The 26194-nt window shown below is 42.4% G+C and overlaps 1 protein-coding gene across 2 annotated transcripts in view; it reads left to right on the top strand.

Moving 5' to 3' along the window:
• The window catches only part of LOC140726065 (disintegrin and metalloproteinase domain-containing protein 12-like), a 315802-nt gene that overhangs the window by 251974 nt on the left and 37634 nt on the right, over positions 1 to 26194 (top strand). For both annotated transcript variants that reach the window (XM_073041991.1, XM_073041992.1), the window contains exons 17-21: positions 2583 to 2660; positions 8325 to 8439; positions 9255 to 9326; positions 21714 to 21870; positions 25517 to 25573. In XM_073041991.1, the coding sequence (XP_072898092.1) occupies positions 2583 to 2660; positions 8325 to 8439; positions 9255 to 9326; positions 21714 to 21870; positions 25517 to 25573 (479 nt within the window). The remainder of the gene's footprint in view (positions 1 to 2582; positions 2661 to 8324; positions 8440 to 9254; positions 9327 to 21713; positions 21871 to 25516; positions 25574 to 26194) is intronic.

Genomic DNA, 26194 nt, shown 5'->3' with positions numbered 1-26194 from the left:
CCAGCCAGATCTAATAGTCTTCATTGTGGGCTTCACACGTTTAATGACCGGGCTGTACTTGGGTCAGACTGTCCCATGTGGGGGAGGATAGTGGCTTTGTAAGCATCAGCCACATTTCTAAGACATGATCTAAGGTTTTATTTCCCCTCGTGGTGCATGATACATTTTGGTAAAATCTTGGTACATAGGTTGCAATGATTAAAGTCCCCAGCGACAATAAAGGCTCTGTCTGGATGCGATGTCTGCAGCTTGCTAATAGCGGCTCTGAGGCCTGTCATGGCTACTTTAGCATCAGCATTCGGTGGAACATAAACTGCGACAGCAATGATGCATGTAAGCTCTCACGGTTGATAAAAGGGTCTGCAATTAATATTCAGGTATTCCAGATCAGCAGAGCAGTAAGTGTCAGCAATGGTAGAGTTAGTGCCCCATACTCGATTCACGCAGATGCATGAAACACCTCCCCTACTTTTACCTGTGGCTGTTGCAGCTCTGTCAGCCCTGAAGACTGTGCGCCCGTCCAGTTCCACCACATTGTCTGGGACATCACTGTTTAGCCATGTCTCCGTAAAAAACATGATGTTGCATCCATAAGCCTTCTCTGTGTGAGGCTCCAAGTCCTTAGTTCATTCAACCATACCCAAGCAAAACAGCGCTAAATACAGTCCCAAACAGCACACGGCACAGAAACAGGCCCTTCAGCCTATCTAGTCCATGCCAAACCATTAAATAGTCTACCTTTCCCCATCCACAAGCCCCCATAGCCATTATTACTCCTCCCATTCACATATCTACCCACATTTCTGGTAAGTGTTGAAACCGAACCCAGAGCCAGCACTTGCACTGGCAGCCCATTCCACACTCTCACCACTCTCTGAGAGAAGGCATTCCTCCTCGTGTTATGTACTTGGAAGCACATGATAAAATGAGCCACAGTTTCCTTAAGGTAAAATCTTGCTTGTCAAATCTGTTGGACATCTTTGAAGAAATAACAAACAGGACAGGCAAAGGAGAATCAGTTGATGTTACGTACATGAATATTCAGAAGGCCTTTGACAAGGTGCCACACATGAGACTGCTTATCACACTACAAGCCCACGGAATTACAGGAAAGATTCTAGCAGGGATAAAACAGTTGCTGATTGGCAGGAGGCAAAGAGTGGGAATAGAGGGAGCCTTTTCTTATTGGCTGCTGGTGACTAATGGTGTTCCACAGGGGTCTGTGTTGGGACTGATTCTGTTTACGTTATATGTCAATGATTTGGGTGATGGAATTAATGGCTATGTTGCAAAGTTTGCAGATGATACAAAGATGAGTGCAGGGGCAGGTAGTATTGAGGAAGTAGAAACTTAGATTAGGAGAATGGGCAGAGATGTCAGATGGAATACAGTGTTGGGAAGTGTATGGTCATGCACTTTGCTAGAAGAAATTAAAGGGTTGACTATTTTCTAAATGGAGAGAAAACACAAAAAGAAACTGAGGGTCAAAGGGACTCGGGAGTCGTTCTGCAGGATTCCCTGAAGGTTAATTTACAGGTTGAGTCGGTGGTAAGGATGGCAAATGCATTGTAACATTCATTTCAAGAGGACTAGAATATAAAAACAAGGATGTAATGTTGAGACTTTATAAGGCACTGGTGAGGCCTCACTTGGAGTATTGTGAACAGTTTTGAGCCTCTTATCTTAGAAAGGATGTGCTGAAACTGGAGAGGGTTCAAAGGAAGTTCATGAAAATGACTCCAGGATTGAATGTCTTGTCATATGAAAAGCGTTTGATGGCTCTGGGCCTGTATTCACTAGAATACAGAAGATTGAGGAGTGACTTCATTGAAACCTATCGAATGGTGAAAGGCCTTGATAGAGTGGATGTGGAGAGGATGGAGGTGGGAGAGTGTAAGACCAAACAACACAGCCTCAAAATGGAGGGGTGTCCTTTTAAAATGGAGATGAGTGAATCTGTGGAATTCTTGGCCACAGGCAGCTGTGGAGGCCAAGTCTTTATGTATATTTGTGGCAGAGGTTGATAGGATCCTGATTGGTCAGTGCATGAAGGGATACATGGAGAAGGCAGGAGATTGGGGCTGAGAGGAAAATTGAATTGGCCATGATGAAATGATAGAACAGACAATAGGCCAAATAGCCTAATTCGGCTCCAGTATCTCGTGGTTTACTCTGAGCAACCTGGATCCATTAACTCTTTCAACCTCAACACCATTGTGGTAAATAGGAATGTGCACCGATCCCCTTTCTGAAGGCAATGATTAGCTCCGTTGTTGACATTAGGGGAAATGTTGTCATGACAACATGTTGCTGAGCTCCGTCTCCTTCCTGCACTCTGACCTGTCCTTATTTGAGACTTGACCCATCACGGTGGTATCATCTGAGAACTTGTAGATGGAGTTAGAGCGGAGTCTGCACGTGCAGCATCAGTGTACTGGGAGTAGAGTAGAGGGCAGCGGATGGCACTTTCTGATCAGCCTCATGGATGCCCAGATTTGACCCCATCCCATTGTAGGGGATTCTGAACTAAAGCTAATAACACGGACACTGTGATGCACTAACATCCTTTTTTCTGTTCACAGGCTTGTTTGGATGGCAAGTGCCAGAATGTGGTAATGTTTGACGTGGAAGGCTGTGACATGACCTGTAACAACAGGGGGGTATGATATTACTCTTACTTGTCCCAGTACCTTTGTGTGCGCCAGCATTTCAGGTTGTGACAGAGAATTACTGGGGATAAAAGGTGAATGTAGATAGATGGCAGCTGTCAGTAGAGAAGGCAAAGGGAGATTGGACAGCGGTGTTGAAGGATTTCGTTGGTTGGTAAGGTACGGCCTCGTCGACATCGGTGAAGCCCAACGTGAATTGGGGTCTGCTTTACGTCATCCGCCACGAGAGACAGAACTCCCCGCTGGCCACCCTACTTCCCAATCTCATTCCCAAATGTCGGTCCACAGCCTCTTCGACTGCAAGTGGACTGAGTAGTGGAAAATTGCTTTCAATACATCACGCAATGAGTGTGGAGTGATAAGATATAGAGCAAAATTTGGCCAGTCGGCCGTTTGAGTCTGCTCAGCCATTTCATCATGGCTGGTCCCTTTTGCTTTTAGCCACCAGTCTCCTGCCCTCTCCCTGTACCCCTTCATTCACTGACTAATCAAGATCCTATCAACCTCTGCCTTAAATATACCAAATGACTTGGCCTCCACAGCTGCCTGTGGCAAAGAATTCCACAGATTCACCACTCTCTGGCTAAAGGAATTCCTCCTCATCTCCGTTCTAAAAGGTCCATCCTCCATTCTGAGTCTGTGTCCTCTGGTCCTAGACTCTCCCAACATAGGAAACAACATCTCCACATCCTCTCTGTCAAGGCCTTTTAACATTTTATAGGTTTCTATGAGATCCCCTTCCTCATTCTTCTAACTTCCAGTGAGTACAGAGCCAGAGCCATCAAAAACTCTTCATGTGATAAGCCTTTTAATGGCAGAATCATTCTTGTGAATCTCCTTTGAACCCTCTCCAACATCAGCACACCCTTTCTCAGATAAGGGGCCCAAAAATGCTCACAACACTCTTAAATGAGGCATCTCTAGAGCCTTATAACTTTTCAAATGTGTATCCTTGCTTTTATATTCTAGTCCTCTTGAAATGAATGCTAACGTTGCATTTGACTTCCTCACCACAGACACACCCTGCAAAGTAGCCTTTAGGGAATCCTGCACAAGGACTTCCAAGTCCCTTTACACTTCAGATTTTTGATTTTCTCTCCATTTAGAAAGTAGTCTACACTTTTATTTTTTCTACTGAAGTGCATGGCCATACACTTTCCCACACCATATTCCATCTGCTATTTCTTTACCAATTCTCCTAAGTCCTTCTGTAGCCACTCTGCCTCCACAACACTACATCCCCCTCCACCCATCTTCACATCATCCATAACTTGGCCACTAAGCCATCAATTCCATCATCCAAATCACTGACATACATTGCCTATAAAAAGTATTCAACATCACCTCCCCGGAAGTTTTCATGTTTTATTGTTTTACGGCTTCACGTCACAGTGGATTTAATTTGGCTTTTTTGACACAAATCAACAGAAAAGACTCTTTCCTGTCAAAGTGAAAACAAATTCCTATAAATTGATCTAAATTTATTACAATTATTAACCACAAAATAATTGATTGCACCCCATCAAATCAGTATTTAATAGATGCACCTTTGGCAGCAATTACAGCTTTGAGTCTGTGTGGATAGGTCTCTGTCAGCTTTGCACATTTGGAAGTTGATATTTTTCCATGCCCTTCTTTAAAAAACGCGCTCAAGCTCTGTACGATTGCACGGGGATCATGAGCAAACAGCCATTTTCAAGTTAAGCCACAATTTCTCAATTGGATTGAGATCCAGATTCTGACTTGGCTACTGCATGACATTAACTTTGTTGTTTTAAGCCATTCCTGTGTAGCTTTGACTTTATGCTTCAGGTCATTGTCTTGCCAGAAAACAAATCTTCTCCTAAGTTGTAGATCTCTTGCAGACTGCATCAGGTTTTCCTCCAGGATTTCCCTGTAGTTTGCTGCATTCATTTTACCCTCTACCTTCACAAGCCTTCCAGGGCCTGCTGCAGTGAAGCATCCCCACAGCGTGATGCAGCCACCACCGTGCTTCACGGTAGGGATGGTGTGTTTTTGATGATGTGCAGTGTTTACTCTACAGCAAAAATAGTATTTAGTTGATGGCCAAAGAAGTCCAATTTTGGTTTCACCAGACCATAGATCCTTCTTCCAGCTGACTTAAGAGTCTCCCACATCCTTTCTGGCAAATTCTAGCTGAGATTTTGCTTTTTTTTCAATAGTTACACTTTGCCACAAAGCTGCAATTGGTGAAGCACCAGTTGTTGTATGCACAGTCTCTCCCATCTCAGCCACTGAAGCTTCTAACTCCTCCAGAGTTGTCATAGGTCACTTGGTGGCCTCCCTGACTAGTCCCCTTCTTACATGGCCACTCAGTTTTTGAGGACGGCCTGTTCTGGGCAGATTTACATTGTGCCACTTTCATTCCATTTCTTGATGATTGATGTAACTGTACTCCAAGGGATATTCAGTGACTTGGAAATTTTCTAGTATCCATCTCCTGACTTGTGCTTTTCAGTATCCTTTTCGTGAAGTTGCTTGGAGTGTTTTTTGTCTTCATGGTGTAGTTTTTGCCAGGATACTGACTCAACAGCAGTTGGACCTTCCAGATACAGGTGTATTTTTACTACAATCAATTGAAACAGCTTGACTACACACAGGTCTCCAAAAACAGATCTCCATTTAACTAATCATATGACTTCTAAAACCAATTGGCTGCACCAGGGATGATTTGGTGTGTGATATTGGGGGTGAATACTTATGCAATCACTTATTTTGTGTTTTATATTTGTAAATAATTTAGATCACTTTGTAGAGATCTTTTTCACTTTGACACAAAGCCAAATTAAATTTGCTGTGATTCAATGTTTTAAAACAATAAAATGTGAAACTTCTAAGGGGGGTGTGAATTCTTTTTATAGGCACTATATAAGACGAAAAGAAATGGTCCCAACACAGACCCCTGTGGTACACCACTAGTCACCAGCAGCCAATCAGAAAAGGCCCCCTTTTAACCCACTCTTTGCCTCCCGCCAATCAGCTAATACTCCATCCATGCTATATCTTTCCTGTAATACCACAGGCTCTTGTTAAACAACCTCATGTGCAGCACTTGTCAAAAAGGCCTTCTGAAAATCCAAGTACACAAAATGCACTGACTCTCCTCTGTCTAGTTTCTCTCTTATTACTTCAAAGAATTCTAAAGATTTATCAGGCAAGAATTTCCTTTAAGGGAAACATACCCACATCCTTAACAATTGATTCCAACATCTTCCCAACTACTGAGGTCAGACTGACTGGCCTATAGTTTCTTTTCTTCTGCCTCTCTCCCTTGTTGAAGAGTGAAGTGCCATTTGCAAGAAGTAATGGCAGTGTGGGGATGTGTCTCTACCAAAGGAGGTGTAAGGCACTGCTTCCCTACAGGTCACCCTTGGGAAAGGTACAACAACTGCTTAGCCCACCCACCCACCCTCCCTACCCCCAATCCATGGGATCGCCATGGGATGAAGTCATGGGAGCAGCTGGTGCGAATCACAAGACCTGGTTATGTGACCACTGATGACAGGCTGACAATATCTGAAGCGTGTTGATAATGGCTAGGGTCACCTACCTGGTAAGGACAATGCCTGAGAAGAATGCAATGGCAAATCACTTCTGCAAAAAAAATTGCCAAAAGCAATCCTGATCATGGATAGAGAAAGAAAAAGTGCTTATTCACAGAGTAAGGACAGATGGAAGACCATGATCACACATATCATATGAGATGGCACATAATAATGGTGATGAAGCAATAAATTGGATTAGTCATGGGCTGAGCAGAAGCCAGAATGGTGGTAGATGGTTGCCTCTCTGACTGGACGCCTGTGTCTAGTGGTGTGCTACAGGGATCAGTGCTGGCTCTATTGCTATTTATCCTCTATTAATAAATTAGATGATCATATGGAAAGCTGGATAACAAATTTGCAGATGACGCCAAGATTGGGGATTTAGTGGACAGCGAAGAAGGCAATGAATGCTTTCAGCAGGATCTTGACCAGCTAAAAAATGGCAAACAAGTGTGAGGTGGTGCACTTTGGGATGAAGGATTTACATGGTGAGTGGTAGGGTGTTGAAGAATGAGGTAGAACAGATGGGATTGGGAATACAGATTCATAATTTTTTGAAAGTGGCATCACAGGTAGATAAGGTACTAAACAGAGAGTGGATCACAATAGGGAAAGGAGGTTGGCATTCAGTGAAGTGTCTAGTCTGTGCCTCTTCAGGCCTGGGAGGGAAGCCCTGTGGTACTGGAACTGTAATCCTGGCCATGAACTGTCCAGTGGTTTGGTCCCAGTCCTCAGTTATTCGCTTGAAAGGCTTATCATATGAGGGGCATTTGAGAGCCCTGGGCCTGTACTCACTGGAATTTAGAAGAATGAGGGGGAATCTCATTGAAACCTATTGAATGTTGAAGGCTTAGAGAGAGAGGATGTGGAGAGGATGTTTCCTACAGTGGGGAAGTCTATAACCACAGGGCACAGTCTCAGATTAGAGGAACATCCAGTTAGAACAAAGTTGAGGAGGAATTTTCTTTACTCAGAGGGTGGTGAATCTGTGGAATTAATTGCCACAGATGGCTGTGGAGGCCAAGCCATTGAGTGCATTTAAGGCGGAGGTTGATATATTTGAAAAATCAGGGTGTGAGAGGTTATGGAAAAAGTGCAGGAGGATGGGTCTGAGAAGAAAATGGATCAGCCGTGATCAAATGGCAGAGCAGACTAGCTGGACTGAATGGCCTCATTCTGCTCCAATATCTTTTGGTCTTAAAAATGTGCCCTCAATTTTCTGTCAGAAACATACCTGCAACATGAAGGATAATCTAGAGTACAGGCTAGCCCAGTGTTACAAAGTGTCGTGGTCCTACAAAATGGCCCCTATATTGCATTTTTCGATACTGCAAATCCATGTCTTATGTGTTGTTTTCGTCAAAAAGTGCAAGGATAAAAAAGAACTAAATATTGTATTGATTTGAGTATGCTCTCTGACATAAACTCCATCAAAGCGAATTATGTTGATCACAGTTCTGGTTAGTAGTTTGTGAATTCTACACACAGTACTCCAAATTAGGCCTTACCGTGTTATGCAATTTCAACATAACATCCCAACTCCTGTACTCAATAAATAGATTTATGAAGGCCGATGTGTCACAAACTTTCTTTACGACCCTCTTTACTTGTGGCACAACTTTCAATGAATTATGGACCAGTATTCCCAGATCCCTTTGTTCTACTACACTCCTCAGTGCCCTAACACCCATCGTATGTGATCTACACTGGTTTGTCCTCCCTAAGTGCAACTTCCCACACTTGGCTGCATTAAATTCCATCTGCTATTTCTCAGCCTTTTTTTCCAGCTGGTCCAGATACCGCTGCAAGCTTTGATTGTCTTCCTCGCTGTCCACTAGACACCCAATCTTGGTGCCATCCACAAATCTGCCGATCCACTTAACCACATTATCGTCCAGATCACTGATACAACGGACCCAGGACCGATCGCTGCAGCACTCCACTAGTCACAGGTCTCCAGTCAGAGAAGCAACCTTCTACTACCACTCTCTGGCCTCTCCCACAAAGCCAATGTTTAATCCAGTATCCTTCTTTATCCTGAATGCTGAGCAACTGAACCTGTGTATTCCTTTTGTATGTTTTGTTTCAGATTTGTAACAATAACAACAACTGTTTCTGTAACGATGGCTGGGCCCCGCCTTATTGCAACTCCAGTGGGATAGGAGGTAGTGTTGACAGTGGACCTGTGGAAGTTGTACAGAAAGGTATAAAACAAACTTGTGGCAGAGATGGAAAGGAATATGATGCATTTACGTTCGCAAGGACAGTGGCAGAAATGTCCTTGTGCCCTGAGCTATGATTATTTCTGTGCTCTGCTGTGTTGGCACGTGGCCAAGTGGTTAAGGCGTTCATCTGGTGATCTGAAGGTCGCTAGTTCGGGCCTTGGCTGAGTCTGTGTGTGTGTCCTTGAGCAAGGCACTTAACCACACATTGCTCTGCGACGACACTTGTGCCAAGCTGTATGGGTCCTAATGCCCTTCCCTTGGACAACATCGGTGGCATGGAGAGGAGAGACTAGCTATCCTCACTGCACAAACAGACTAATAATGTAGAAGAAACTTACCTCGCCCAAGCCTGTTCTTACCTAAACCTGTTGAGCCAATGCCACTCGAACACTAGTCCAGTCCAACAATGGCCGCTCTGCTGGTCCCTACCTTATTTTTATTTGCCCTTGCTAGTGATCACAATTTGATTGGGCCATTGGTAAAAACTGAAAGCCTGCAAATACTACTTTTTAAATTGCTTGCCCCTTGCTGGGTGGAGCCTTCTCTGTCATTTCAATTGGGTTGTTGAAATAACTACATTTATTTGTCACATTTATGCTGAAACACACAGTGAAATGTGTCATTTGCATCAATAACGGACACAACCTGAGGATGTGCTGGAGGCAGCCCGTGGGTGTCACCACACATTCTGGCAACATTCCCTCATGCTTAAAAGGTAAAGGACATTGAGGCGATTAGATGTTCTGAGGAATAAACAGTGGACCCTTCATTTACCTGGAATGTTTGTCCATCAGTTTTCACAGCTGAACCAGAGACAACTACAAGGACCACCACCAAGCTTCACCAAAAGTACAAAGAGTCTCCAGGTAGGGAAGGTTTCAGCAAATCTCTGCAACAACACAATTGACTGTTTTCCTGTGAGATGCATGTGAAATGATGGCTGTGCCTGGCTCGCTGCTGCTCGCAGATCACAGAGCAGCTGTGGGGTTCCTGTGGAGACACTGGAAATGGGAAGGGATGTGCGGCAAACCCACCTCATGTGGAACCAAGACCCCCTAATGTTAAGCAGGATGAAATGCTTCACACAGCATTTTCAGAACAAATTTATCTCTGGAAGGTGCAAGGGAATACATTTTGGCAAGTCAGGTAGGGGCAGGGAGTTTTGACAGTCCATAATACCATCAGACATAGGAGCAGAATTAGGCCATTTGGGCTGTCGAGTATGCTCCATCATTCAAACATAGCTGATCCTTGTTTTCCCTTCCTCAGTCACACTCCCTGGCCTCTCCAGGTAACCTTTAATGCCAGGTCCAATCTATTAAACTCTACCTTAAATACACCCAACAACCTGGCCTCCACAGCTGCAGGTAGTAACAAATTCTACAATTCACCACTCTCTGGCTGAAGAAATTTCTCTGCAGCTCTGTTTTAAATGGACACCCTTCTATCCTGAGGCTGTGCCCTCATGTCCTAGACTCCCCCACCATGGGAAACATCCTTTCCACGTCTACTCTGTCTAGGCCTTTCAACATTCAGAAGATTTCAATGAGATACCCTCCTCTAAGTTGCAGCGAGTACAGACGCAGAGCCATCAAATGTTCCTCGTATGATAATCCTTTCATTCCCAGAATCATCCTTGTGAACCTCCACTGAACCCTCTACAACACCAGCAAATCTTTTCTTAGAAGAGGGGCCCAAAATGACTCAGAATACTCCAAGTGAGGCCTCACATGCTTTTATAAAGTCTCAACATTACAACCTTGCTTTTATATTCTAGTCCTCTTGAAATGAATGCATTTGCCTTTCTCACCACCAATTCAACCTGCAAATTAACCTTTAGGGGGTTCTACACAAGGACTCCCAAGTCCTTTTGCATCTCTGATTTTTAGATTTGCTCGCTATTTTGAAAAAAGTCACCGCATTTATACCTACTACCAAAGTGCATGATCATGCATTTTCCAACATTGTATTTCATTTGCCACTCCTTTGCCCATTCTCCTAATCTGTCTAAGTCATTCTGCAGCCTACCTGTTTCCTCAACTCTACCTGCCCCTCCACCATTCTTCGTATCATCTGCAAACTTGGTAACAAAGCCATTGATTCCAACATCTAAATCATTTATATACAGCGTAAAAAGAAACGATCCCAACACCAACCCCTGCTGAACACTATTAGACACTGAGCCAACCAGAAAAGGATCCTTTTATTCCCACTCACTGCCTCCTATCAATCAGCCAATGTTCTAACCACACCAGTAACTTTCTTGTAATACCACGGGCTCTGAACTTGGTAAGCAGGTTGGTAACCACATCCTTAAAAATTGACTCCAACCTCTTCCCAACCACTAAGGTCAGGCTAACTGTTCTATAATTACCTTTCTGCTGCCTTCCCTTTTTCTTAAAGAGTGGAGTAACATTTGTAATGTTCCAGTCCTCTAGCACCATGCCAGAGTCCAATGATTTTTGAAAGATCGTTTCTAATGCCACCACAATCTCTAACGCTACCTCTTTCAGAAATCTAGCGTGCAGTTCCTCTGGTCTGGGTGACTTATGTGTCTCTAGATCTTTCAGCTTTTTGAGCACCTTCTCTCTTGTAACAGTAACTGCACCCACTTCTCTTCCTTCACACATTACAACATCTGGCACACTGTTAGTGTCTTCCACAGTGAAGACTGATGCAAAATACTCACTTATTTCATCAGCCATCTCCTTGTCTCCTGTTATTATTTCTCCTGCCTCATTTTCTAGTGGTCTTATATCCACTCTCATTTCTTTTTCATTTTTAACATACTTGAAAAAAAACTTTTACTATCCACTTTGATATTATTTGCTAGCTTGCTTTCATATTTCATCTTTTCTCTTCTAATGATTTTATTAGTTGATCTCTGTAGGTTTTTAAAAGCTTCCCAATCCTCTATGTTCCCATTAATTTTTGCTTTGTTGTATGCCCTCTCTTTTGCTTTTACAATAGTTTTGACTTCCCTTGTCAGCCACAGTTGTACATGTCCTGCACCTTCCTCATTTTTCCCAGAAATATCTGTACCTTGATAATAAATTTACTTTGAAGATGAACTCAGACATTAAAATAGGGATATTAATAGTAAACTAACACACTGCAAATGTCGGAGATACAAGAAATTAAACCAAAAGACAAAACTCTTGTGTGAAGAGTGAAACAAAGTATTTGATTAATTGCTCTGTTACGCCATTGTTCCGCATACTGAATTTATCTGAAAAATCTTTTTGCAAGTGGTAAGAGCGTGTGATACAGTGGAAAGCTTTGTCTGCATGTTCTCGAGAATGATCATTGCATGCGTAGGTGCATTGAGTAGTGAAAAGGAAGGCAGACGACAGAATACATCCTGCACCTTTCTCATTTTTCCCAGAAATTCAAGCCATTATTTATCACATATTTCTAAACATAGAAACATAGAAAACCTACAGCACAATGCAGGCCCTTTGGCCCACAAAGCTATGCTGAACAGGTTCCTACCTTAGAACTACCTAGGCTTACCCATAGCCCTCTATTTTTCTAAGCTTCATGTACCTATCCAGGAGTCTCTTAAAAGACCCTACCGTTTCCGCTTCCAGCACCACTGCCGGCAGCCCATTCCACGCATTCACCACTCTCTGCATAAAAAACTTACCCCTGACATCTCCTCTATACCTACTTTCAAGTACCTTAAAACTGTGCCCTCTTGTGTTAGCCATTTCAGCCCTGGGAAAAAGCCTCTGACTATCCACACGATCAATGCCTCTCATCATCTTATACACCTCTATCAGGTCACCTCTCATCCCCCGTCGCTCAACCTATTCTCATAAGGCATGCTCCCCAATCAAGGCAACATCCTTGTAAATCTCCTCTCCACCCTTTCAATGGTTTCCACATCCTTCCTGTAGTGAGGCCTCCATCTTCATATCCCCTCCGAGTCCCCTCACTTCTTCATCACTCTGACCTCCCCTCTCCTCTCTCCTCTCTGCTTCCCAAACACCTCCCACTCTCCTCACTCCCTCGTCACTCTGGCCTCCCCTCTCCTCTCTGGTTCCCCAACAATCCCACTCCCCTCACTACATCATCATTCTGACCTCCCCTCTCCTCTCTCCTTCCAAACACCTCCCACTCCCCTCACTCCCTCATCTATCTTTCTTTTTCAATAATTTTATTAATTTCTTTCATAAAAGAATACAGAATAAGATATACAATATATAACAATTACAATATATTGAAATCACAGATGAAGTGTCATTACCCTATATCCATATAGATTAAATTTAAACATAAAATTGAGAAGAAATAATTTTATTAAACAAAAAATCTAAACCCACTACAGAAAAGAACAGCTGTTTGGTTATAAAGAAGAAAAGGAAAAAACCCTTAACATATAGTAAAACATATTATTAGCCAAAATCTGTGGAGTGGTGGAGCAGACTCGATGGGCTGAATGGCCTACTTCTGCTCTTTTGTCTTGTGAACTTGTGATCTTAATAGCAAATCAAAGGTTTTGTAAGTAATTCAAAAAAGGTCCCCTCGATGTTAAAAAATCTTATCTAGGTTCAGAAAGTGAACAGCAAATCTTCTCTAAATTTAAGCAAGACATAACATCATGTACCCAATGAGTATGAGTAGGCGGAGTGGCATCCTTCCACTTAAGCAACAATGCCCTCTCGGCTATAAGAGAAATAAAATCCAAAATATGTAAATCATGTGTCTCCAAAATAATATCATTTCCTCCAACAATACCAAATAAGGCAGTCAAAGGATTAGGTTTAAAATTTACATTAAAAAAGCACCAAAAATGTTTGATATACTTCCTTCCAATATTTTTCAAGACTCAGACAAGTCCAAAACATATGGATTAGTGAAGCTTCTCCATTATTACATCTATCATAATAGGGAGATATATCCGAATAAAAATGAGAGAGCTTATCTTTAGACATATTGGCTCTATGAACCACTTTAAATTGTAGAAGGGAATGACGGGCACATAATGATGAGGTATTAACCAATTTAAAAATTTCATTCCAAGTGTCCTCAGAAATTGAAATCTGTAAATCTTGTTCCCAAAGATTTTTAATTTTATCTAAAGGAATATTTCTCATTCCCAAAAACATACCATAAATATTAGATATAGAAACATTATCGTAGGGTTTCAAATTAAAAATTATATCAAGTAAATTTTTATCTGGACTTTTAGGAAATGTATGTACTTAAGAACGCAAAAAGTCTCTAATTTGTAAATATCGAAGTAAGTGAGTTCTCGGTAGACTATACTTAAGTGACAGTTGTTCAAAAGAAGAGAGACTATCTCCAACAAACAAATCATGAAAACGTTTAATACCCAATCTATTCTACTCTTTCAAAACTACATCAGACATAGAAGGTTTAAAAAATAGAAAAAATGTGACTGGAAAGTGAAAAACTCAATAAACCACGAGAAAATCTGCAGATGCTGGAAATTCAAACAACACACACAAAATGCTGATGGAACACAGCAGGCCAGGCAGCATCTATAGGGAGAAGTGCTGTCGATGTTTCGGGCCGAGACCCAAGACCCAGTAACCAACACATTTTCTAAATTGTACCTAAATCCTCAAAGTGTATTTAACTACAAAATTATCAGTTATATTATTTAAATATAAAGGAATTGAGGATATGAGAAGAGAAATGATAAACGATTTATTAACAGAGTTAGCTTCTAAAGAAACCCAGACCGGACAGTCCTCTCGATTAATATGATATAACCAAAACGTAAGATTCCATATATTGACTGCCCAGTAATAAAACCTAAAATTGGGTAAGGCTAAACCTCCATTCTTTTTCACTTTTTGAAGACAAACTTCATTTAATCAAGAAATTTTATTATTCCCTATATAAGAGGATATGATAGAATCCAAAGAATCAAAAAAGGATTTAGGAATGAAAACAGGTATGGCCTGAAATAAATATAAAAATGTAGGCAAAATATTCACTTTAATAGAATTGATTCAGCTAATCAACAATAAAGAGAGGGGTGACCAACTAGATAGTACCTTCTTAACATAATTCAGAAGTGTAAAAAATTTTCTATAAAAAGAAATTTATAATTCCTAGTGATTGTTAGGCTCAAGTAAGTAAAATGATTTCTTACAATTTTAAAAAGATGGTTAGTATTAACTAATACCAAATTATTCAAAGGAAAAAGTTCACTCTTATGGAAGTTAAGTTTATATCCTGAAAACTGACTAAAGGTAGAGAGTAAAGAAGGTAAAGAAGACTCCACATTAGAAATGTAGGTCATCAGCATAAAGTGAAACTTTGTGGGTAATACCCCTCCTTAAAATACCAGTCATATCATTAGATTCCCGGAAAGCAATAGCTAAAGGTTCTAAAACCAAATCAAAAAGCAAGGGACTCAAAGGACAACTTTGTCTAGTTTCATGATGAAGTTTAAATGGTTTAGAGTACTGAGAGTTAGTAAGAACCTGAGTGGAGGGAGATAAATAAAGTAATTTAATCCATTGAATAAAATCGGGCCCAAAGTTAAGTTTTTCTAAAGTTTTAAATGGATAATTCCATTCAACCCGATCAAAGGCTTTCTCAGCATCTAAGGATATCACACATCCTGAAATCTCTTTAGAAGGATAATAGCATTCAGTAAAAGATGAATATTAAAGTAGAAGTATCAAATTTTGGTAAATGCAGTCTGATCATCAGTGATATAGATGGCAAATTATTTTCAATCCTACGAGCCAAAAGCTTAGATAAAATTTTAGTATCAATGTTAAGTAAGGAAATAGGTATTTAAGAAGAGCATTCAATTGGGTCCTTATTCTTTTTAAGACTAAGCGAAATAGAGGCTTCATAAAAAGATTGTGGAAACTTACCTAATTTAAAAGAATCAGAAAGGACTGAATATAAATGAGGTATAAGCAAAGAGGATAAAGCTTTATAAACTCTCCAGAAAATCTATCATGACCCGAAGCCTTCCCCGAGTGCAAAGGGTGAACAACCTTGGCAATTTCCTCATAAGAAATAGGTTGATCCAGCAATTTTCAAATATCATCAAAAAGTGTAGGAATGTTCAATCGATCTAAAAAATTATTCATTAGAGTACTATCTTTAGGAGGATCAGAACTATAAAGTTTAGAGTAAAATTCTCTAAAAGCATCGTTTATTTCTAAATGATCAGATGTTTTATCACCATTAGCTGTACAAGTTTCTTTAATTTGACATTTAACTATAAACAATTTAAAAGTTGCATTTCAATTGGATAAGTCAGAAGCAGATCATATTTAGCTTTAATTTCAACACGTCTTTTTTAAAAACAGGATCTGTAGCCAAAGCACTTTTTTGTCTAATTGCTTCAACTAATTGGCTAATTCAATTCTCCCCTTATTAGCTTTTTTCTTAACATTTCAAGTTAAGTCAAATCACTTTTATTGTCATCTCGACCATAACTGCTGGTACAGTACATAGTAAAAATGAGACAACGTTTTTCTGGACCATGGTGTTACATGAAACAGTACAAAAACTAGACTGAACTATGTAAAAAAACAACACAGAGAAAGCTACACTAGATTATAGACCTACACACGACTGCGTGAAATGCACAAAAACAGTACAGGCGTTACAATAAATAATGAACAGGACAATAGGGCAAGGTGTCAGTCCACGCTGGGTATTGAGGAGTCTGATAGCTTGGGGGAAGAAACTGTTACATAGTCTGGTTGTGAGAGCTCGAATGCTTCGGTGCCTTTTCCCAGACGGCAGGAGGGAGAAGAGATTGTACAAGGGCTGCATGGGGTCCTTCATAATGCTGTTTGCTTTGCGGATGCAGTGTGTAGTGTAAAAGTCCATGATGGCAGGAAGAGAGACCCCGATGATCTTCTCAGCTGACCTCACTATCCACTGCAGGGTCTTGCAATCCAAGATGGTGCAATTTCCAAACCAGGCAGTGATGCAGCTGCTCAGGATGCGCTCAATACAACCCCTATAGAATGTGATGAGGATGGGGGGTGGGAGATAGACTTTCCTCAGCCTTCGCAGAAAGTAGAGACACCACTGGGCTTTCTTTGCTATGGAGCTAGTGTTGAGAGACCAGGTGAGATTCTTCACCAGGTGAACACCAAGAAGTTTGGTACTCTTAACCATCTCTACTGAGGAGCTGTCGATGTTCAGCGGGAAGTGGTCGCTCCGTGCCCTCCTAAAGTCAACAACCATCTCTTTTGTTTTGTTTACATTAAGAGACAGGTTGTTTGCTCTGCACCAGTCTGTTAGCCGCTGCATCTCCTCTCTGTAAGCTGACTCGTCATTCTTGCTGATGAGACCCACCACGGTCGTGTCATCAGCGAACTTGATGATGTGGTTCAAGCTGTGTGTTGCATTATAGTCATGGGTCAGCAAAGTGAACAGCAGTGGACTGAGCACACAGCCCTGGGGGGCCCCCGTGCTCAGTGTGATGGTGTTGGAGATGCTGCTCCCGATCCGGAATGACTGAGGTCTCCCAGTCAGGAAGTCTAGGATCCAGTTGCAGAGGGAGGTGTTCAGGTCCAGTAGGCTCAGCTTTCCAATCAGTTTCTGAGGGATGATTGTGTTGAATGCTGAACTGAAGTCTATGAACAGCATCCGAACGTATGTGTCTTTTTTGTCCAGGTGGGTTAGGGCCAGGTGGAGGGTGGTGGCAATGGCATCATCTGTTGAGCGGTTGGGACGGTACACAAACTGCAGGGGGACCAGTGAGGGGGGCAGCAGGGTCTTGATATGCCTCATGACGAGCCTCTCGAAACACTTCATGATGATGGATGTAAGTGCAACGGGATGGTAGTCATTTAAGCAGGACACTGAAGACTTCTTCGGTACAGGGATGATGGTGGCGGCCTTGAAGCATGTTGGAATGGTGGCGCTGCTCAGGGAGATGTTGAAGATGTCAATGAGAACATCTGATAGCTGCACATCCTCTGAGCACTCTACCAGGAATATTGTCTGGTCCAGCAGCCTTCCGTGGGTTGACCCTGCACAGGCTTCTTCTCACATCAGCCACGGTGAGTCACAGCACCTGGTCATTTGTAGGAGGGGTGGACTTCCTCACCGCCACATCATTTTCTGCCTCAAACCGGGCGTAGAAGTTATTCAGCGCATCTGGGAGGGAGGCATCACCTGCACAGTCAGGTGATGTTGTACCGTAATTGGTGATGTCCTGGATGTCTTTCCACATGCGCCGCATGTCGCCGCTGTCCTGGAAGTGGCTGTAGATTAGCTGGGCAGTAAAGGGCGGTAACTTGCAGTAAAGGAAATAATTTGACCTCTAATATAAGCCTTAAAAGCATCCCATAAAATAAGCCTAGAAGTCTCTTCTGGTGAATTCTCTTCAAAAAAAAAGAATAATTTGTCTCTCCAAAAATGTTTAAAAATCTTTATCTGATAACAAAGTTGGATTAAAATGCCAGAATTTGTTTATTTGGGAGACACCCGGAAGATTTGAAGATAAAAACACAGGAGCATGATCTGAAACAGCAATTTCTTTATATTCACAGGATCAAACCAATGGAATCAATTGGCTATCAACAAAAAAAATCAAACTTGGAGTACGAATGATGAACATGAGAAAAAAAATGAGTACTCTTTATCTATTGGATGCAAAAATGCCAAATATCAACAATATCACATTTCATTAGAAAAGATTGGATAAAGGAGGCAGATCTACTACAAGTCAATCATTTAGAAGAAGAATGATCTAAGACAGGATCTAAACAGCAGTTGAAGTCTTCTTCTAAAACCAAAGAATATAAACTTAAGTCTGATAAAAGCAAAAAAAAACTTTCAAAAAAGCCTGGATCATCTATATGCGGGGCATACAAATGAGCAAAAACCATTAATTTATTATCTAATTTCCTTGGCACTATAACAAAACACCCATTGGTATCAGACACTACATTATGTTGAATGAACGAAACTGAATTGTCTATAAGAATCGAAACTCCTCTTGCCTTAGCCTGAAAGGAGGAATGGAAAGATACACCTTTCCAATGGCTGAAAAAACATAAATTATCACATTTATGAACATGAGTTTCTTGTAAAAAAATAATTGAGACATTCAATTTTTTAATATAATTAAATATCTTATTACATTTCACAGGATGGTTTAATCCTTTCACATTAAAACTAAGTAAATTAATTGCATGATCCATTTAAAATATTACTTAAAAGAGAGGTTAGAATAAAAAATGCAGGAATATATATTATATCCAAACACTGAGCTTTAAGATAAAGTATCCAAGCAACAAATGAAGCTAAGAGAACCAAACAGCTGATAGAAAAAAAGAAAACCACCCCCCCGCCTCCCACCCGAAGAGAGAAAGTCGACCAAAGGACAGTCGACAGCTAAATCTATCATTCCTACCCAAAACAAACTATTGGCTGAGCGCTAAAAAACTTTCATAATTCCAACAAGACGTAACAAAAGACAAAGCAAAATTAAACACATAAAAAAGTCATAGAAAATTATAGTATAAAAAATTAGAAAGACATATGAACGTTCAAAACATATTAGCTTAGAAAGTATTAACTCAAAGAAAACTTACTAATATTAAATCCTAAATTTTCTAAACAAGGGAATAAAAGTACAAAAAAAATTAGATATGAAGGTATACCAAAAGTAAAAAAACAATTGTTCATAAAAGAAAGTAATGAAAAATTAGACTGTTGATTCTAAAAAAAGGATCCATCAGGCAGACGCAACATAAATTTGTGTAAAGAACTATTGAACAGTTAAATTGATTCGGCACTCAATAAATTCTGCACCTTTTGAGTCGACTGGAACCATCTCTGAGAGCCATTTTTTAAAATGATTCTAAGACAAGCAGGGTAACGAAGAGAGAGTTTAAAACCTTTATTATACAGCTCCGACATGACTTTTTTAAACTTGAATTCAAACATTCAACACCTCGGGTGAAAAATCTTCTACAATTCTGAACCTCTGGTCTTCATAATCAATCACACCTTTCCGACGAGATTCACAAATTAAAAGTTCCTTTGTTTGAAAATTGTATAGGCAAATTATCACTGAACGGGGTTGTCCTTCTGGAGGAGGTCTTGGTACAGGCAATCTGTGAGGTCGGTCTATTTTAGGTGGAGATTTTAAAATATTCAGAAATAATTTAGCCAAAACGTTTGCAAAAAATTCCAAAGGCTAATTGCCTTCCAATGACTCTTTAAAACCGAGAATACGTAAATTATTTATTCTGTTTCTATTTTCTAAGTCAAGAATCTTCTGTCTTAATGTTTCATTAACCTTTAACTGTTTATCACAGATCTGTTCCAGGTCATCAATCTTCACGTTGAACATTGTCAAAGTATCTTCGTTCTCTTTTATCCATTTATAGTATTCACTTAAAGTCTTTTGAATAGAATCTAATCTTACATCCATTCATTTAAATTCAGTGTTGAGTTGTTGGAACTCCTCTGGAAGTTCATTTTTATGCTTCTGAAGTATCTCCATAATAGCTTCCAAAGTTACTGGAGGGTCCTCTTCTTTTTTAGTAACTAACACGATTCATCATAAAGCAATATTGCATTTAAAAGTAAGTTTTCAATACAAGTTGGAAGCAGTAAATTAAAAAGAGTAGGAGCACCTATAAAAGCACTGCTACTCCATCAACAGCCAGTAGTAGTCTGACTCCCTTATCACTTTGACCTCCCCTCTCCTCTCCTCCATCAACAGCCAGTAGTAGTCTGACTCCCTCATCACTTTGACCTCCCCTCTCCTCTCTGCTTCCCAAACACCTCCCTCTCCCTCATTACTCTGACCTCCCCTCTCCTCTCTGCTTCCCAAACACCTCCCAGTCCCCTCAATTCCTCATCACTCTTAACTCCCCTTTCCTCCCTCATTACCCAACACCTCACAGTCCCCTCACTCCCTCATCACTCTGACCTCCCATCTCCTCTCTGGTTCCCCAGTTTCTTCATGCCCAAAGTGACATCTCTCCTCCATTTCACTCTGTTGCAGATCATTATGTGTTCTGGTCACAACAGCCTTTACCCTGATCTTCTGATCCCTAGTAGAATGGCCTTCTCAACCGAACTCCTCCTCCCCAGTCTTCACTGTACAAATTTGATCTTAGATCTACAAATCATGGAATGGCCGTTTGGATGTGCTTCTTTTTACATGTCAATGATTTGGATGACAGCATTGATGGCTTCATGGCCAAGTTTATGGATGGCAGACGGAATACAGTGTTGGGACTGAAATGACCATGCACTTTGGTAGAAGCAATAAAAACATATAATATTTTCAAAATAGGGAGAGAATTTAAAATCCAATGTGCAAAGGGATGTCCTCGTGTAGGATTCCCTAAAGGTTAATTTGCAAGTTGAGTTTGTGGTGAGGAAGGCAAATGCAGTGGCAGTATTCTTTTTGAGAACTAGAATATAAAAGTAAGGATGTATTGTTGAGACTTTATAAAGGCTTGGTGAGACTGCACTTGAAGTTTTGTGAGGAGTTTTGTGCCCCTTATTTAAGAAAGGTTGTGCTGTCATTGGAGAGGGTTCAGAGGAGGTTCACGAGAATGACTCTGGGATTGAAAAGTTTATCATATGAGGAACAATTGGAAGCTGTGGGCCCTTACTCTCTAGGATTTAGAAGAATAAAAGGATTTCATTGAAACATATTGAATATTGAAAGGCCTCAATAGAGTGGTTGTGGATAGGATGTTTTCGACAGTGGAGTCTAGGACCAAAGGACACAGCTTCATAATAGAGGGATGTCCATTTAGAATGGAGATTGGAGATGAAGAGGAATTTCTTTAGCCAGAGGGAGGTGAATCTGTGGATTTTTTGGCACAGGGTTCTTGATTAGTCAGGGCAAGAAAGATTACGGAGAGAATGCTGGAGAATGGGGTTTAGAGGGAAAAACTGATCAACCATCATGAAATGGAGGATAGACTTGATTGGCTAAATTGCCCTCTTTCTGCTCCTATCTCATATGGTCTTCATGGGCCTTTGGACCTGCACACCAAGGTACCTCTCAGGGACCCTGCCTTTCAAGGTGTCATTAGTACCCTGGAATGCATCATCTCACACAGGATTCAACTCCACCTGCACACTGAGGCCTCTGCTCTGCATGTTGTCAGTAACTCTATCAGTCTGTCACTTTGCAGTGCCCCATGCCCACAGACCCATGGCCACCCAAACCTGCCTCTGACTCTTCCTGTATGTGTTGGACATGATCCTGTTTTGTCTGGTGGTCACACCTCTCTCCACCTCTCTCCACTCTGTAGCTAAGCACAGCTTGACCACGGTGCTTCCTGCTGTGTTGGTGCTGCTCGCGGTCCTAATCGCCATCGTTTTCACCATTGTGTGGGTTCTGAAGAAGAAGAGGATGATATTCAAACGCACAAGTGCGACGGCTCCCTCTGCTCCAGCGGGTGCAGCGAGGTATGAAGCTCACGGGCTGGAACTGTCCGGTCCTGAGCAGAATGACATGTGGGCAGCATATTCTGGCTCAGGAGTGGGACTGGGACTTGGATAGATGGGGGGTGGGGGGGGGGGAGGGAGCAGGACCTGGGGCGAGACCGGGAGTGGGACAGAAGGGATAGGAACAGGGATTTAGGGGCTGGGAGAGTTGTGGGGAGCAGGGATGTGGAGAGGGTTAGCATCAGGACCTGGGGGTGCCAGGGACAGGACCAAGAGCAAGGGAACAAAGCCAGATCTGCAGAAAGGCCAATGCAAAGACTAGGGCAAGGGGAATTGGAACAGGGTTTGCTTCATTGGGAAATGGAGCATGAATGGTCCAACCTTGTGGTGTCCACCTTGAAATCGTCCCATCACTCTGTCTCCACACATTTCCAGGGAGGAGAGAATTCACCTCAGAGAAATTTCTCATCTTGCTCTGATAGGTGAATCATCCTTCTGAACTGTCCTCTCAGCAACAATCCTCCCCACCCCGTCAGTCCATCAGGATCTGAAGTTTCAGTAAAGTCAGCTTACATTTTCCTAAACTTCAGCAAAACTATCAGAGCTTGCAAAGGGATCTGGACCATCTGGTAAAATGGGCTGACAAATGGCAGATGGAATTTAATGCAGACAAGTGTGAGGTGGTGTACTTTGGGAGGACCAACCAAAGGAGGTCTTACAGTAGATTACAGAGGAGTACAGTAGAGCAGAGGGATATGTAAATACAGATCCATAATTCCTTGAAGGTGGCGAAATAGGTAGATAGGGTCATAAAGAAAGCTCTTGGTACATTGACCTTCATAGATCAATGTATTGAGTACAGGAAATGGGATTTTATTTTGAAAATGTATAAGATGTTGGTGAAATCTAATCTGGAGTATTGTGTGCTGTTTTGGTCAACTACCTATAGGAAAGATGTAAATAAGATTAAAAGAGTGCAGAGAAAATTTACAGGGTCATTGCCGGGACTTGAGAACCTGAGTCATGTGGAAAGGTTAGAAACATAGAAACATAGAAAACCTACAGCACAATACAGGCCCTTCAGCCTACAAAGCTGTGCCAAACATGTCCTTACCTTAGGAATTACCCAGGGTTACCCATAGCCCTCTATTTTTCTAAGCTCCATGTACCTATCCAGGAGTCTCTTAAAAGACCCTATTGTATCCTCCTCCACCACCGTCACCAGCAGCCCATTCCACACACTCACCACTCTCTGAGTAAAAAACTTACCCCTGACATCTCCTCTGTACCTGCTTCCAAGCACCTTAAAACTGTCCCCTCTCGTGCTAGCCATTTCAGCCCTGGGAACAAGTCACTGACTATCCACACGGTCAATGCTTCTGATCGGGTTAGGACTTTATTCCCTGGAGTGTTGGAGAATGAGGGGAGATTTGATAGGTATACAAAATTATGAGGGGTGTAGTTAGGATAAATGTAAGCACGTTTTTTCCACTAAGGTCAGATGAGACTAGAACTGGGGATTATGGGTTAAGGGTGAAAGGTGAAATGTGAAATATTTAAGAGGAACCTAAGGACGGGCTTCTTCACTCAGAGAGTGGTGAGAGTGAGGAATGAGCTGCCACCACAAGTGGTTGATGCCGGTTTCAATACTTAAGAGAAATTTGGATATGTACATGGATGGGGACATATAGAGGGCCATGGTCCAGGTGCAGGTCAATAGGATGAGGCAAATTAATGGTTTAGCACAGACTAGATGGGACAAAGGGCCTGTTTCTGTGCTGTAGTATTCAAACTCTATATGAATTGGCTTGTTCACCTATCTTCCCAGAAGCAGGAACATCCCTGTGACCCTTCTCCTGTGACTCCAAGTATACCCATCTTTAACCAGAGACCAAAACTGTCCACACTTCGTACTCCAGGTGTGGTCTCAACATTCGGTGAAGTTGCTACAGAGCCATCCAAGTTGTTATCCTCTGCCCCCTGTATCAGAGGCCGATGTTCCACCCCCCGTCCTTGTTACCTGCTGTTCCTGCATGCTGACCCCTAGAACTTCAGGTCCTTTTTCATCCTTCTTTTCCATGTTATCTCCATATCCAATCCTTATCAAGCATCTTGACCATAAGACTTAAGAGCAGAATTAGGCCATTCAACCCATCGAGTCTGCTCCACCATTCCATCATGGCTGATTTATTGACCCGATCTTCCCCATTCCTCTGCCTTCTCCCAGTAAGCTTTGATACCCTGATTAATCAAGAACCTATCAACTTCTGCCTTAAATATATTCAATGACTTTGCCTCCACAGCCATCTGTAGCATTGAATTTCACAGATTCACTACTCACTATTCTGAGGCTGTGCCCTCTGCTCCTAGATTCTCCCATTGTTGAAAACATCCTCTCCACGTCCACTCTAACAAGGCCTTTTAATATTCAATAGGTTTTAATGAGATCTCCCCTCATTCTTCCAAAATCCAGTGAGTTCAGTTCCAGAGCCCTTGAAAGCTCCTCATACATTTCTTGACCTGAAATGTTGACTGTCCATTTCCTTCCATAGATGCTGCCTGAGCCACTGAGTTCCTGCATTGCCTTGCTTGATGTCCAGTCACACCACCTTGCTGACTGATTCTTAAAGCTACAAATGCCCAATCCAGTTCGATAGGGACTGTCTACAACACTACCTTGTAAATCCTCATACGAGCTTCACTCCTAGTCACCACCCTCATTTCCCTCGCCAATCACTAATTCTACAAACCCCTGCGTCTACCTGCTTCCTGCAGTCAACTCTCTCTTGCCCTCATGAATCGCAGTGTCCAATATATGACCTGATCAATATACTTCATTCTATTTACCAAATATTGAAAGGCCTAGATAGAGTGGATGTGGAGAGGATGTTTCCTATAGTGGGAATTCTTGACCAGAGGACACAGCCTCAGAGTAGAACAGAGATAAGAAGGAATTTCTTTAACAACAGGGTGGTGAATCTGTGGAATTCATTGCTTCTGTGGAGGCCAAGTCATTGGGTATACGTAGAGTACAGGTTGATTAGTCAAGGTTCAAAGGTTACAGGGAGGAGGCAGGAGAATGGGATTGACAGGAGTGATAATCAGCCATGATGGAATGGCAGAAAGAATTGGTGGGCTGAATAGCTGAATTCTGCTCCTATGACAGATGGTCTTGAGGTCAATCAGATTTGCCGCACGTAGAGCTCACAACCTGTTTATATCACAGATACACCAGTCCCCGGACTACAGGCAGCTATGTCCACCTCATTGCACGATTAGCCATGAAATTAAAGGCTTACCTTCACCACATTCATTCACAGCTACTTGAAACTACACAATGTGAAAATATATTCACATTGAACGTAAATGAATACAACAGGTCAGCACTGGGGCACAGGGAACAGGGCTGAGGTTTACCGGCATTGGATGAATGGATGTTGGGCTTAGATAGGGAGGAGTGGATGACTCTTTCTAATGGCAGAGGGACAGGGCAGGGGTGTAGATTGAAACCCAATGGGTGGAGTTGAGGAAAGATAAATTCACTTGTTTGTAGGATGGTTTCACCAGAGCTGGGGACAGGGAGGGCCATCGCCTAGAGCACAGAATTTACTATGCTAAATCGGATGAGTAACCTCCACCACCAGTGACTGAAACATTTCCTTCTCAGGTCTTCGGAGAGCACATTTGTATTTGTGCCTGACACCCAGTGCGTTCAAAACCAGAGGTAACATGTCAAATTTTCTCATATCGATCTCCCCGTTCACCCGTCTCTCTCCGGACTCCCTGTTCACCCATCTCTCTCCGGACACCCCGTCCACCCGTCTCTCTCCGGACTCCCCGTCCACCCGTCTGTCTCTGGTCTCCCCGTCCACCCGTCTCTCTCCGGACTCCCTGTCCACCCGTCTTCTCCGGTCTCCCCGTCCACCCATCTCTCTCCAGACTCCCTGTTCACCCATCTGTCTCCGGTCTCCCCGTCCACCCGTCTTCTCCGGTCTCTCTGTCCACCCATTTGTCTTCAGACTCCCCGTCCACCCGTCTGAGTCCAGACTCCCCGCCCACCCATCTGTCTCCGGTCTCCCCATCCACTCGTCTGTCTCAGGACTCTCCGCCCACCTGTCTGTCTCCAGACTTTCCGTCCACCCATCTGTCTCCAGACTCCCCGTCCACCCGCCTGTCTCCAGTCTCTGCGTCCACCCGTCTGTCTCCGGTCTCTCTGTCCACCCGTCTGTCTCCAGACTCTCCGTCCACCTGTCTGTCTCCGGACTCTCCGTCCACCCGTCTGTGTCCGGATTCCCCGTCCACCCGTCTGTCTCCAGACTCCCCGTCCACCCGTCTGTCTCCAGTC

The sequence above is a fragment of the Hemitrygon akajei genome, chromosome 4 (assembly GCF_048418815.1).
Source record: "Hemitrygon akajei chromosome 4, sHemAka1.3, whole genome shotgun sequence".
NCBI lineage: Eukaryota > Metazoa > Chordata > Chondrichthyes > Myliobatiformes > Dasyatidae > Hemitrygon > Hemitrygon akajei.
This window is presented reverse-complemented; position numbering and strand designations above follow the sequence as displayed.